The 16,319-nt window shown below is 33.7% G+C and overlaps 1 protein-coding gene across 5 annotated transcripts in view; it reads left to right on the top strand.

Annotated features, from left to right (window-relative positions):
• Nucleotides 1–16,319, top strand: part of ZDHHC14 (zDHHC palmitoyltransferase 14) — a 60,608-nt gene that overhangs the window by 7,255 nt on the left and 37,034 nt on the right. For 3 of the 5 annotated variants that reach the window (XM_026705046.2, XM_026705044.2, XM_087939150.1), the window contains exon 2: nt 12,862–13,034. In XM_026705046.2, coding sequence (XP_026560831.1) covers nt 12,862–13,034 — 173 coding nt within the window. The remainder of the gene's footprint in view (nt 1–12,861; nt 13,035–16,319) is intronic. The other 2 variants (XM_026705047.2, XM_026705045.2) reach the window with 1 other exon arrangement.

The following is a 16,319-nucleotide window of genomic DNA, read 5'->3' as shown; positions in this document are numbered from 1 at the left end:
GGTTCTTTTTAGTTCTAGCTAGTACAATGGCTGCAATCCAGGTCACCGTGCAAATATGGTAGTTTTGTGATATCCAGGACAACTCCATATTTCTACAATTGTTAGGAGATGTTTCTTAAAATAGAGAAAAGTTCCTGTTAGTATTGGTATAATTTCTGTATTACAGATCTCAAATTCTCATTGGGCATATACAAATGCAGAAGGTGTCAATATTGCTATTTGGATTGTTGCTTCCTCTTTTACATACCATATGCGTTTTATATGGTTGCTGAGCTACACTGTAACAAAGTAAATAATTAAACTAGTTATTCAACTGCATAGTCAGATTGAATACCTACACAGTTTTTGCCTCAATTCCTCCCTTCCAGATAAATCTCTCCTTCTGATGACAAATTGCTATACTGTGTATAGTTTTCTCTTTTCAGAGGCTTCATAAAGTGCAAATTTTTACACCATTAAGCTATTTATTGCCAGCAAATCTATTTAACCCTGTTAGGGGGAATATGGAGCCACCACCATTGGGCATATTATTTTGGAATTAATAATTGTTTTGATTTATGTACAAAGACCTTTTGAACTTCATAAAAGATGTTTTGAGGTAATTTGAAGGGTCCAGATTTAATTGGCAGTGAGACTGCTGTTCAGGTGGATGGTCTAATGGTCTTTGAAATCTATCAGACCTAAAATAATTGCAAACCACATTGTTACCCATTCTGTCTTTTTAAATGATTGTCCTCAGTATAAACCTAAAATATCAAATGACAGAAAGATTCAGCAAAGCATTTCATTTATTTTTAATAAAGGCTTTAAATGTATATCAAGCTTAATGCCATGAATTATGGTATAATTTTTTTCTCATTTTATGTGAGGGAGAGTAGACTTTACATTGAAATAAGTTGTATTGGAAACTACATATTACAATTTTAACACATATTTTAAATTGAATTTGTTAAGTCTTGTGATAAAAACTAAGTCAGCCTTGACTCCTTGTAGCTTTATAGTTTGTTTGGAGGATTTTTTTTAAACAATATGAAGTGGTTTTCCATGTCTTCTTCAGAGGTGTTTTTCAGCTTCACAGTCTAGCTGTCAGCACTGGGGTTTCCTGTTAGGTCCCTAATCTGCTTTGACTCTGCTAAACTTTATGACACCAATCATGTTTGACAGCACGTTACTAACTAACTGGGCTCTTATATGTTTGGTATATTTCATTTCTGATAAATTTTACATAATCATTGTAAAACCACAACCTCCCACTCTCAATCCCCTAAAGCCAGTCCATATATATATACTCCAATTGTGGCATGAAAAACAGCTGCAAAATCTCACAAGATCTCAAAACATTTTGATGCTCTTATCTGAAATCTTAATTGGGAATGCCAACATATTGTGAGACTTGCTAATCTCTTGACCGTTTCATTCAATGGTCCCTTGGCAGGAATAGGATCATCTCAGATGGCTTCTTCCCTCTAGTTTTTATAGTCTCTGGATACTTGATCAAACCGTGGGAGTCTCTGGATACTTGATCAAACCTTGGGAGTTGGACTGTTTTGACTAACACTCTGGATGACAAACTTAGCTTGTGTCTTTATTTATAGATTTGGAGAGCTGTGCTCTAATCAGAGTTGATTGATTGGAGGGAGTAATAAGCCCTGCAAATAAAATTTAAGCCAACAGGGAGGAAGTGAAATGGATAGGCAGATAGATAGTCTGATTGATTTGGAGGTCACATGTACCATGCTGGTTACTAATTTCTGGCTTATATTGGGGTCCTTAAAAGCCTTTTTTCCTGCTAATATGATCAACTTAAAGAAAAAGGCTCTTCTAAAATTGGTTTGAAAGATTTAGTTTGTTTCAGAATGTCATGATTGTAACACAATATAGTGAGAACAGAAATGGGAGAAAACGTTTTAAATATTTACTTAATCATGGGTTTGAGTTTGCTGAGGTAATATGACATGATTTCATGCCTATTGCATTTTGTTAGTGACAATAAAGAGACACTGTACTGAAAGATAGAAGTAGAAGAAGCAGTGAACAGATACTAAATTTTCATTTGGAAAACAGATGAATTGCTATATTATAATTGGCTGATGAAATCAGCTTATCACAAATAAATAGGACTGATAAAAATGTTCACTTAAAGTAAAACTTTATAGTGGAAATTTGGGTGGGGGAATTAGATGTGAGTGATGGTTAAAACGTTATACACCTTTCACTTATTTGTTTCAAGTATGCACATGACTAAATATTTACATTGAATGTTTATTTTTAGGTGAGGTACATTTACTTAATTTTTCTTGTGTTCCTAACAGGTACAATTAAGAAATAATTCTTCCATAGCTAAATTTTCTGTATGATCAGAATGGGAATAAAGTCTCTATTAAAAAAAAGCTCTATTAGAGAGGTAGAATCTGGTCACACAATTCTAAAATTGCAAGGTTCTATTTTAATGCAATGGATAAATATAATAAATTTGGTATTTCAGGAAAAAAGAATCTACACCCCAAACAAACAATCATTTTACAACTGTTGATGTAATGACTGGCTTCCAGTCAGTTTCTTTTGAAAAAAATGAAGTTTATTTGTTAATACTCCACCAAAATCAAACATTTCCTCCAGTTTGTCAGTAAAGGTTTTATCATTTATATCATTTATATATTTTTTTTAAAAAATATTTGTTAATTGTTTATGCGATTACATCATATTGCAGCAATAGGTTGACTCTGTTCTGTGGGTCGAAGACATTCATTTATGGATAGATTCTGCCAGCAATGAAAACAGAAGGAAAGAATTAGATTTCTCTTCGATTTAGCTTTTAAATCACTACATTTTATACAATATTCTATATAGTTTCCCTCTCAAACAATGACCAAGCAACTTCCCTGATCATTTTAAATATACTTGTGTTTCTATTTTGTTGTCCATTTGAATATTTTCCTCCATTTTTATTGTTTGCATCTCTTTTATGAAAATAATAAATGCGCTCAACACAATGTTAATTGACTTCTGACATGGCATTGTATCAGAAGAATGTTGTTTAGTAACAACTTTCAGTAACAAATAAAACAATTTCCTTAAATATTATTAAAAACACTATGCAGTGGTGCTTAAAATGTTTGTGAACCCTATTACACTTTTAATATTTCTGCAAAAAATGTAACTTAAAACTTGATTAGTTTTCTACACAAATCCTAAAACTAGATAAAGCTAATCCAACTAGACAAGTGAGTGAAAACCATTATACATGTTCAATTCATTGAGGAAAATGATCCAAAGCTGCATATTTGTATGAGGCCTTTGGAATTGCTTCAGCATATTTTGAATTTTGAAATATTAGTATAATGCAATTTCAGCATGGCTGCTATATGGGTATGACCAATGGCAAAATATTCATCAGATGTCTGATTGTTGTGGATTTTTCTGTTTACCATTTCTAGCATTACTTTTGTATCCCTTCCTTCTACATTTGTCTTTTTTTCGCAGTGGAAAAAAAGGTTTTTTTTCCCACGTTAATTTTTAATATTATTTTGTCCATAATGGGTCCCATAAATGTTCTGGAAAATAAAAATGATGTCTTAGGCTGGTGCTTTGCATTTTCCTTTTTTCTTCTTAACTGAAAAAATGGTTGGGACTGAGAATCTGGAGGTCATCAAGAGAAGGAATCCTCAGGCATTATATTGGCTGTCCCAGCAATCATATAAATTGATAGTCAAGTGGTAAAATTACATGCTACATTTCATGGTTCTCCAATTATGTGGTAGATGTAAACAAAAATTTAGAGTCTGTTAATGGCTCTGTAGTAGTTAATTATATTGCAATACTGAACTTACCCATTTGATTCTATAAACTATAACTTGTCTTAAAACATTCTTACTCTGAAATATTGTTGTAGCCAATCCAAATCCTGACTGGGGATTAACGACTAATAATGCAAGCAGCATATATTCAGATTGTTATATTTTTTTAAAAAGTTGCCTGAATGCCTTCAGCGTGAATTTACATTTCCTAATAAAATGTTTTACAGGTTTATTCAGATCTATAATACATTTTGTTCTCTGGTGTTATGTTCAGGTTGATAGAAATGCCAGCATAATTGGCTGAGGACAATTTTTATAATCTGATTGTATTTATGAGAAAGAAAGAGTACTATCTTCTTAATACAAATGTACAGCCATTATATTAAGAGTGTTCACAGTGATTGTAATGTCAGTGGAGATCATGAGAATTTGTGAAATTTTGTTTTAGAAATAACTGAACTGTTCAAAGAAAATGCAAGTGCTTTTTTAGAAGCTGAACATTAATATAGTTTTAATGTTATACAACTATAATGTATAGTTCTATTTATCATCCGTCTGAGTAATCAGAATACATTTTAGAATGTATTCTGAACATAAGATTACTGTGCTAAGATGCAGAATGGAGGCCAAACTGTATTTTCCTGTTTTTTCTCTTACCGTAGTGCATAGTGAGCTGGTGTACCAAACATGATGAAGAATTCATTCAACTGAATAATAACTTTATTTATACTACAGATACTGGCCTTTTGTTTATCCTTTTCTTGGGGAAAGAATTAAGAGTTTTTAGGAAGACATGATGGGTATCCCTTTGCTCAGGGAAATTGACTCGATCTTTTGCTGTTGATTTTGATAATATGCAAGCAGGAAGGAGGACAATTATTTTTCTTGAATGAGATAACTTTAATAGCAAGTTAGTTTATTAGATGAGGTTGCTTTAGGCAAATGATTACAAAACAGCACCTGAAATTATATGCTAAAGCCATTATATTTTTATATAAAAATGTTTTAGGGACACTTCCTGTGTAGCCTCTAATATTCTATATTACTTTTTATACTTTTATTTCTTCTCTATAAGAAAGTCTTTTAAATACCCTTATGAAATATGTCAGTGGAATTTTTCAGAATCATTCCCAGATATAAATCACAACATTACATGATCACATTGCTTAACAACAGCAATCCCTGTACTTGTTATTGTTAAGCAAGGAATATGGTTGTTAAGTGAGCATCTCCCAGCTTGCTGCTGCTTCCAAACTTAAGTCAATGGGGAAGCCTGCAGGAAATTGCAAGTCCCAGGTGCCTTGCTGTTGCCGAGCGAGAGTGAGTGAGAGCAAGGGGTGTGTGGGTAACCAGAGAGCATAGAAGGGCTTGGAGTGGCTGCTGCAGGGTGGAGATGGGGGATGAGTGATCAGGGAACCATGGCATGAACATAGCAAAGCTCAGGAAGTTTGTGTGGGTAGGGGAGACTTACCCAAGTAAGTTGTAATCTTCCAAATTGGCTTCCTCATTGACTTTGCTTATAAGAAACCACCAGGAAAGAGTGAAAATCATAATCATGTGACTGCAATACGCAGCAATCGTCATAAGAGCAAGCCAGTTGCCTAGTACCCAGATTGTGATAACCAGAACTCCAAGTTGTAGAAGGTTGTAGATACCACTTTTCGTATACTGTTATAACTTCAAATACTTGCCAAATGAATGATCATTAACCGACTACTATCTATAAGGCATTGAACTGCTTCCACCAAATAAATCCTCTGTGGCATATAGAAGTACCATTTATACAGAATACTGCTCAGATAAGGAATTGATGCCACTGGAGACAAGCTTACAAAATGAACTAAAGAGATTTATAAAGGGAACCACTTAACATAAGGAAATAAATCATAGCTTTATTAAATATGCTTAGGTACTGTCCAATTAATCATTCTTTCTAAAAGAATGCCCAATTTGAAAATTTATTATTTGTGTGTATAAAATTTTGATTAAGATAAGAATTTTGATTGTAATAGTAAAACTGAATATAAATTAAACTTAAAGGAAAAAATAAAATAGCAGTAGAAAGTTCAAGAAAAAAAAAGTAAGAATATACCAGTAATAAAAAGATAACAAAGAAATGACTTCCAACCTTCATCACAAATATAGATTTAGTAACTCTTCACTCTAATATTATAGATATTTATCTCTTCCACCTGTATCCCATCTCTTATCTATAAATAAATCAATAAAATGTTTCAGTCCTGATGTCAGCAGAAAGTCCAAAAAGGACAGCCAAAAGTAACCACGTATTTCATTTAACATTGCTCAAATAAACGGTATTATATTCCTCCTTTACATCTAATAGTCTTAATCTTTAATTTGTTCAAATATTCTCACAGGATTCAATTTTTCTTCATTTATTTTTGCTCTATCCTTCAAGGCTTTAGCATGACACCCTTATGTAAATCTATTAGGAAAGAATTGCCTTAGTTACTCTTTTGGTTTGTCATTTGTATTTCGTTTTTACATTTTAAGACCTCAGCCACTTTCTTTAGTAGATCACTAAAGCATCTTTTCTAAATTATTCTTTTGACTTCTCCTGTAAATCTACTTTCAATACTATATCTGTCTTGTCTGATAAAACTTGTTCTACATATGACATTTCTTCAATGACATCTTTTGTACAGAGTCTATACATAGAAGCAGACGTCATTACTGATGTTGAAATTGTGATTACTATTTTCTGATTTCATTCTTCAAAGGTCTCCTTCAGTTTATTGTATTGTCATAACTATTTTGAAGGCCTGTATATCATTTCTCTACCTAAAAACTAAAATTCTCTCTAGTGTTCAGTTTTTTAAAAATGAAATAATTTACCTGTGTTGTGTTTTGTAAAAAGCAAAACAGGTTCTACTTCCCACAAGGTGTTTATATTTTATAATTAATTTCAAAATCTTACTGTAACAATTCCAATATTACAATTCTATCTGAACCTTTAGTCCACTTTAACTTTCTAACTTCAAAATGTTATTTAGCTTTTTGTTGTTCATTTCAAATTTTTAAGTTTTTAGATAAAGTTTTGTTTCATTCAGGATTAAAGGCAGACTTTTCTGACATTTTTAAACTTGTCATTCCAAAGGTCTCTAATAGCTTACAAGTAGTTAAGGTGCAGTTTTGGAAAGTAATTAGAAAGTGAGATTTGTGAAGTTAGTGCCCTTTAAGTCTTCGTTGTGGTTGTGAGCAGAATAGCTGATCCTATCTTCTCCTTGTGCTCAAACCAGTGGAAAACCACTGTTCCACAGTCTTCTCATGAACAGTTGTATGGAGCACTTGTGGGTAATCTCCATACTTTCCTTGTCCAGAGAGGTAACAAGGAACTAGTCTACTCACCAGTTCTTTGGTTGTTGGCTCTGTTTTTGCAGAGCAGTCTTCAGTTCATCATATCTTCTTCCCTGGAAGAATGCTTTCAAAGTTTGTTTCATAAAATTGGGGATTTACTTAGAATGTATTGAGGCCAAAAGACACAGAACAAAGTCTTGTGCAAGACCAGAAATGCTCTCACATAATGTGGATTTCACTGTTATTTGCAGTTGGTAAATGTTAAGAATACCTTGAAGAATATTCTCTTAGATCATATTTTCCAAACTTTCTACCAGTCATTCACTGCGATCTAAGAACTGCAATTGTCCCCCTGTATCTCAAACTTTGTATAGTTATTGCCTTAGCAGCTAGTTATTAAGCAGTTAATCCTTTTTATTAGATCTTCCTTCCTGGATACTCTTACCTCTTTCAAGGTATCTTCACCACCAGATTTCATTAAAATATTTTGTTAGATAAATGGTGTTTTGCCCTCTACATTTATGAAAAATGCAAAAATACTTATTTTTCTTTAAATATCATCATGCAAGGAAGATAGTATCATATATTGGAATGATAGTTTACAACTTTCTTTTCAGTATCACTGTTGCATCTTAAAATATTCTGTATCATTTCCTGTGTGGCTTGTAGAAAATTTTAACCAACAAAACTATATCCGTTTGCTAATTATCTGAAAACTGAATCAGTCAGATATATTAATTGTGAACCTGGTTGAATCAACTGCTTGCTTTAAAATAATACATAAGTACAGATGGCATTTTCATGCTGATTTAAATTTGAAGCATGGTATTTTTAAATTCATTATCATTTATTAAGGTTATATGATTTGCCTAAATTTTATTTTTTTAAAAAGCAGCAATCAAAGCATTATCCAGCCTTCCTGGAAAATAGTCTTTTTTTTGTTGATAAGAATATAGATTGTGAAAAGTTAGATTTGCCAGCATCTCAACATTAATGTTGGCCTTCAGATCTTAATATATATCCCAGAAATTATTTCAGAGATGGCAAAATTAATTAGGGAAATAAGAAAAAATTGAAGGAAAAGACTTTTGAAACAATCTTAGTGCAAAATTGTAACAACTGTGTCAATACTAAAAGATTGGAGATACTTTAGCTTTCTAACCCAGCAGGTTTCATGACAGACCAGACAACTGATGCCTCCTTGAGTCATAATGTCAGAGATATCTCCTTACCTCAACAGAGAAATTGAATGATCAAGGGTGGGGAATAAAGCAGAGGGAGCAGGAGTGATTTCCCCGTTGATTTTCCTTGAGAAAATCTGGCAAACAGTATCAGAAACCCATTCCCAGCAGGCAGGCTAATGCTGCTGATTGAGGGAGGGAGGGAGGGACTGCAAGACTGTTTGGGAAAAGGTCACAGAACTTTGAAATTAAAGATCACGTGACTAGCAGCAGCCAGGACTTTCACAAATTTCATTCCTTTGAAAATTGTGGGTCCAAATTTTGGAGACATTCTGTAAGTTAGCCTATTTGAGATGACTTGGTTCAAAACTCCACCCAGAATTAATGTGTGGCAAGATGACCACCTAATACATTTTACAAATAAATAAAATAAACATTAGTGCCTATGATTGATGCCCAGGTTATGACAACAAGACTTTTTATGGTATATAGTTAAAAGCTGTAAACAAGATGTACTCAATAGTCTTGCATAATAAAAGTTTATAAGCCATGGTGGGCACTGGTTTGAATGCAGTATTGCAGGCTAATTCTGCTGACTGCTGGGGTTTGATCCTCACCTGAGTCAAGATTGACTCAGCCTTCCATCCTTCCGAGGTGGGTAAAATGAGGATCCAGATTGTTGGGGGCAATATGCTGACTCTGTAAACCGCTTAGAGAGGGTTGTAAAACACTGTTGAAGTGGTATATAAGTCTTAAATGCTGTTGGTATTTACTCAATTAATGGAATACTTGGGTGAGTTAGGGAGTATCAGCATATCTGAAGGTCTTAACATCTGTTTGTTTCCAAATAAGAGAATGTATGAGAAGGAATTGCAGCAAAGGACAAAATGGAGTAAGGAAAAATGATTCAATATTAAATGCGTTTGCAGCACATTATGTTTGTTCAAAATACTTGCTGTATAATATTACTTTAACACACACACACACAGAGAGAGAGAGAGAGAGAGAGAGAGAGAGAGAGAGGAGTATACAAGAAAGATAAATAAGGAAAGAAAATGAAGGAGGGAATTCCCGTTTGATACTTCTTATTTCACTTCCTTTCCCTGACATGGATTCAACAGATGCAGTTTGTTTGCCTTTTCCTGAATTAGGCATAACTAACATGGATACTGTAGCCAAAATGAATGTTTAGAAACATCTGGCATGTATTGCTGTTGTGATTAATTCATTAATTTTGGACTCAACCTCGTTTATCTAAACAGAAATATTTATAAATCTTCTGCACATGTTATCCATTTCCTGTTATATAAAATCACTGACTTGTACACTAAGCAATGTGCTGAGATTTCAAATGCTTGATATCCAGGAAAAAAAAAATGCATTTTGCCCTAAACCCTTTAGAGGATGACCAAATTTAGCAAAAAGAATTTGACAAGAATAATCTCCTGATCTGGTTTTCAGGTATTAGACAATTGTCTAATTATTGTTAGACAAAATGTCTGATACAGGCAATATCAGAATTTTGATTTTTTTTAATTGAACGGGATGATTGGTTGCAAGATAAAAAAGCATTTGTAAAAATATTTTTAAAATCAAATTTAAAATGTCAGTATAAACATAGCAAATGGCTTTTCTTACTGCAAATTGGCATAACACTTCATAAAGCATAGGAAGTAATATAAATCAAAATAGGAAATGTCACATTTTTACAGCTGATATTAAAATGGATGGGATGATTCTGTACTTCTATAGTTTTCAGTGCCAATGAATTTTATATCAGCCATGGAAATGGATAACTACTTAAATACCCCAATTTAATACATTAAAGACATTCACTTCATATTTTGGATTTTATTGTAAATATTAGCCACAACTATACTGGTAACATGAACAAAATTAAAGTTCTTATTGAATGAAAACTACAAATAACAGTTTTCAAATACTTGGTTCAAATCTCTCTTGAGTTTAAAGTTAAATCTGATAATATTTGGTAAATTTTTTACTGTATTATTTAGACTGTATTTGGCATTGTCACCCACCTATCGAGTCCTTCCCAAGAACATGGTATAGGCAGATGTTTGATGGTGTTTAATTATTTATCTGTTCACAATAACGTGAAATTATAACTGCCAGTTCTTTAGCTGGCGTTGGCCTTCACACATATTGAGTTCTTCCCAAGAACCTAGGATGCTGTAATGTATCAGAATAGTATATGTGAAGATTCAAGTAGTATGGCAATTTGTAATTGACAGGTAGAAATTTTGTAAATGTATAACAGAATAACAGAGTTGAAAGCGACTTTGGTGGTCTTCTAGTTCAATTCCCTGCTCAAGCAGAAAACCCTATATTATTTCAGACAAATGATTGTCCAAGCTCTTCTTAAAAACTTCCAGTATTTGAGCACCCACAACTTCTGAGGCAAGTCATTCCAATGATTAATTGTTCTGTCAGGAAATCTCTCTTTAGTTCTATGTTGGCTGTCTCCTTAATCACTTTCCATCTATTTCTTCCTGACCTGCCTTCCGGTGCTTTGGAGAATAGGTTGATCTCCTCTTCTTTGTGACAGCCCCTTAAATATTGGAATACTGCTATCATGTGACCTCTAGTCCTTCATTAAATTAGACATACCCAATTCTTGCAACTGTTCTTCATATGTTTTTCATATGCTTTAGTATGTTCCTAACCATAATCCGAAGTAGGTTTATCATCCAATGGGATTTTCCAATGTATTTAATATGGACAGGTAGAAAGTCTGGGCTGAAAATCTCAGCCCCTTCCTAAGCATACTGATGCGCTGTGAATTCATTGGTGACATCCATTTTCCTCTCCAACTTCATAGGAACCTAACTCTAATCTTTAGTGAGTTTATCATCCAATCGGATTTCCCCATGTATTTAATATGGACAGTTAGAAAAGCTTGGCTAAAAATCTCAGCCTACTCCTAAGCTTACCAATGCGCTAGTTAAATGTAAAAATCCCACTGAGCAATAAATCCACTTAGGGTTAGTATTAGCACCCCATGAAGTCAGAGAGCAAAATGGATGTAGTCAAGAAATTCAAACTGCATTGGTATGCTTAGGGGGGAACTGAGCTTTTCACCTTTCTACCTGTCCAAGGTTATATATACAAGAAAATCCCTTTGGTGGGAGAACCCACTTAGGGTTAAGTCCCAATGAACTTGGAGAATAAAATGGATGTTGCCAATGAAATTGAGGCACATTAGTATGCTTAGGAGGGGTCTGAGATTTTCAGCCCAGCTTTTTTGTGTGTACAAGTTAAATACATGGGAAAATCCCATTGGAGGGAAAACCCACTTTGGGTTAGGTCCCCATGAACTTGGAGAGCAAAATGAATTCATAGTGCATCAGATGCTTAGGAGGAGGCTCAATTTTTCAGCCCACCTTTGTTTCCCTGTCCAAATTAAATACATCGGAATATAACATTGCACTATAAACATACTTAGGGTTAGGTCCCTATGAAGTCAGAGAGCAAGCTGAGCTGAAAATCTCAGCTCTATCCTAAGCATACTGATGTGCTACGAATTCATTGGTGATGTATGAATTGTTCTCCGACTTCATGGGACCTAACCCTAATAAATGGGTTTAGTCTCAATTGGATTTTCTCATGAATTTAACTTAGACAGGCAGAAAAGCTGGGCTGAAAATTTCAACCCCCTACTAAGCATACCAATTCGCTGAGAATTCATTGGCAACATAAGTGTGTTTAATCTTCCAATGGGATTTTCATGCCTACGATGGGAATAGAACTCGTTATATCCTGGGTTCTAGCCTGATGCCTTAACCATAGCTGAACCAAAGTGGTGCTCTGTCTAATAATGTATAAATAGGTAGTATAAATATAATAATTAATTGCACACTTTACTGCAGTTCTTTTCATGCTGTGTAAAATACTGGCTATGTTGTTAATTTTAAAATATTTTTAAAAATATAAATTAAAATATGAATCAAATTATTTGGAATATTCTAATATTTTCAGAACATATAATAGATAAATTTTTAAATGAAAGAATGTTACTTATGCTCTGAACACCTTTTGTGCCCGATGTAAACTTTAAAGCCAAAGGACTGGAGGGAGAGATTGAAAATAAACATGTTATATTTTAGTTATACTTTTATAAACTACTTACAGTATTAAAAGTTATTAATTTTGGTCAATAAAAATCACGTAAGTGCAGAGTGGTACAACCTGTATTTCTTATTCTTTGGTAATCATCAGCTGATCTTTACTGCAGTTCTCTTATTGTTTTATTAATGCAAATAGCTGAATCAGAACATTGCATATTAACTTGAATACAGTTCTTAGTCCCAGATATGAGGTGGAAGCTTGGTATAAGAATCTAAAATATTCTGGTTCTTTTTTTTAGGTACAGTACAAGTGAAGGCAAAGTGAGATCAGAACAGATTTTCTGAGTTTTTGCTGAAATGAATATTAATATAGATGGTTTTGAAGTAGTTCTTCACCCCATCCCCTGCAAAATCAGTTGTGGGTACTTACTATTTTTAAGATGGCCTTATTCCTAATGTTTTATTTTTCTTATTTTACAGTTGTCCGTATTTATCTGAGAAGATTACACCTGCAATTCCTGCTGTTGGAGCAGTTCTGTTCTTTTTTGTTATGGGGACCTTGCTACGTACTAGTTTTAGTGATCCTGGAGTCTTGCCTCGTGCAACACCAGAAGAAGCAGCAGATCTAGAAAGGCAAATAGGTAACACAGAAGGTCTGTTGCAGTCTCTCTGTTTCTCATTTTATTTTTCTTTCTTAAATGCCAGTTAAGCCCACATTTTAGTAGATTTTCTAATCATTTTGATCAATTTAACCTACTGTTTTTACTTTCAGATATTCCTGACTATGTTACTATAAATATGTCTAAATTTTCTGCTACAGATAGTCCTTGACTTATGACCACAATTGAACCTTAAATTTCTGTTGCTAAGTGAGATACTTGTTAAATGAATTTTCCCCATTTTACTACCTTTCGTATCTTCGCTGTTAAGTAAATCACTGCGGTGTTAAGTTAGTGATTCAGTTAAATGAATCTGGCTTCCTCATTGATTTTTCTGGGCAGAATGTTGCAAAAGTGATCACATGACCATAGGACACTGCAACTGTCATAAATATGAGTCAGTTGCTAAGCATCTGAATTTTGATCTTGTGACTGGGGATGCTACTAGAGTTGTAAATGTGAAAAATTGTCATAAGTGGCTTTTTTTAGTGCAGTTGTAACTTTGAATGGATATTAAATGAACTGTTGTAAGTCAAGGAGCTTCCTGTACTTTATGCAGAATGTTCATCTAACTGAATGATCAACTAAGTTAATTTTAAAATTCGTGAATTTTTATAGCGCTAAAACCTTTTATACTATTGCTTTATTATATAGTAGACACTGTTCACAGATAATACATTTATATACATTTATTTATTTTTAAATGACAAGATAAATTGGTAAAAAAATGAATTCAGTGTCTCCTTTACAGCAATTAAAAAGCTTAATTTATAACTCAGTTTAAAAAATGTAGTAAAAACAATTCTGAAAAAGAAGCTTTATATATGAATGAATATATATATTCAGTCCTGCCTTGGCAGGAAGCTAATTGAATGACCTTGGGGGAATGTGTGGATGACCTTGGGGGACACAGGGAAAAGGTGCTGCCTAAGAAACAATCCGACAAGTAGGGAGGAGCCCCCAGTGGATTAACAGTCAGAGAAAGAAACTTAGAAAGGATTCACCTTAATTGTTCAGATGGTTTGGAGCTATATACTAAGGTCAATATCAAAAGTGATATAGGATAATAGAAAAGCATTCATGAGAAAAATTACAATACTTATCAAATGATCCAACAATGAACAGAGAGTAAAATAAGGTTGTATGATGTTTCTTACTGTTTATGTACTTATGGATGAATGTATAAAGTATGAATTTGCAATATTAGAAGTGTGTTGGTTGAGCATGTATATGCTTTCATATATAGATGATGCCATGTTGTTGAATGACAACATAAATGATTTGTAGCAAGTGTTAGATCATACAATGCAACAAGTAGTAAGAATCTGAAAATTAAAGATCAAGGTAATGAAAGTTAAACAAATTAATTTGAAATTAATATTGTATCTTATTGGAAAGTTTACAAAATGGGGAAATGGGTGGAGAAATGTTAAGATGTATAAATGTTAGGAGAAACATAGTGGATAACATGCAATCTATTTAAAGAATGAATATTGGTTGAAAGAACTAAAGATGGCTGTATGTAAGAAAGTCCTTCTATCAACTTTACTGTATAGAAAAGAATTGAGTAGGTAAGCAGAAATAGAGAGTGCAAGTGTATGTAGAAGAAGAACAATAGATAGATCAAATTGAATGAAATATGATGGAAGAGTAAAAGGGTTGAAATAAGGGGAAGTCTGAGCAAGGTGTAGTTAATAAGGAGCAAAAGATTCTCTAACAAATTGAAATTTTTTTAAGGAACAAAATGGCAATATATTAATTTGTTTTTTGATCTCCTGAAAGCAAAGATAAAAACAAAAAGGCATGAAAAGTATGGTGAATGAGGTTGGTGTAAACCAGTGGTTCCCAAAGTGGGCAGTGGGATGTCTTAGGAGGGCGATAAGAAGCAAGGGGGGCAAAGGAGTGTTGGAAGTGAGACAAGAAAGAAAAGAAAGAGAAAAGGGAAAAAGAAAAAGGGAGAGAGAAAGGAAGAAAAGGGATAGATAAGGAAGGGAATGGAAGGAAGGAAGGAAGGAAGGAAGGAAGGAAGGAAGGAAGGAAGGAAGGAAGGAGAAAGTGAATGAGATATCTAGTCCAACCACCTGCTCCAGCAGGGTTAGAAAGGAGTGTATGTGTGTGTGTGCATGGCCGTCAAAACTCCAAAACAGGTCAAGTAGTTCTGGGGAAGTCAGTCATAAATTAGAACACTTGCTAAACAACCGGCCATTAAGCGAGGACCACTTGTATTTGGTTTGCCAGTCTCATGGCCACTTGGCCACACCTACCCAGTCACATGACCATCAAACCACGCTCACAAATTAGGCCACACCCACAGAACTGGTTGTTAAGAAATTGGAATTTCACCCCTGGGTGGGGGGCACTGAGGAGGAGTTTGTAGCACCAAGGGGGCGATTGACTGAAAAAGGTTGGGAACCTCTGGTGTAAACTTAGATTAATTAGATTTTTTTCCCTTTTACTTCCTGCCTTTAACCTCTTTTCTAGTACATTTTAATCATGTTTTACATTTGGCATAACACTTCTTACCCTGAAATAAAATAGCAAGATGAGTATGTATCATCCTTCTACTTATTAGATCACAGCGGAATATATGCTTAGCAAAATCCTTTTAAGCTTCACTGCCATTTCATTCTTTATACAATTTCATGCCCTAAATAGTGTTTCATGCAATTATCTGAGATCTTGGAAGAATAACAGTTTGGTCAGCAAAGGCAATGATACTAGCTAAAACTCTCAAACAGCTATTTATGTGGAAAGTAAGCGAGCATTGAGAAAATAACGCACTACTAGGTACAGGTTTATATATGAGTCATAGTTCCAGCAACTGTGGAAAAAGTTTGTTTATTTTATCATACACTTATTTGTTATATTGGAGAACTTTGCTGGATTTGTTTTCCTAGTTTAAGATATAAAGAAATAGTTATAGATAAAGTCAACTAAATGATGTTAAAAGCTATAATATTCCTGAGCTATGATTCTGAGTTTCCTTTCCATGAAGTGCATGACATCTGGAGGTTTTAGCTACTAAAAGAGGGAAAGGGAATTTTATTTAAGTGTCTCAGTCTCCTCTCATTCTATTTCAGAAGTTCCCTTACTACATTTTTATTCCTTCATGGTATATTCATTGCAGATTGCAGGTTGCAATGAATAGGGTTGTAAAGATTGAAAAAAATGTTTTGCAATAATGCAATAAAAATAATTTTATATACAGCAAAGGAATATACCATTTCATTTCTACAAGCATATGAAAATAAATAGCAAAGATTCAGAATTAATTAAAAA

Source organism: Pseudonaja textilis, chromosome 1, assembly GCF_049901715.1.
Source record: "Pseudonaja textilis isolate UNSWEBS1 chromosome 1, rPseTex1.2, whole genome shotgun sequence".
Taxonomy (NCBI): domain Eukaryota; kingdom Metazoa; phylum Chordata; class Lepidosauria; order Squamata; family Elapidae; genus Pseudonaja; species Pseudonaja textilis.
Note: the sequence above shows the minus strand (reverse complement) of the source record. Positions and strands in the feature narration are given on the sequence as shown.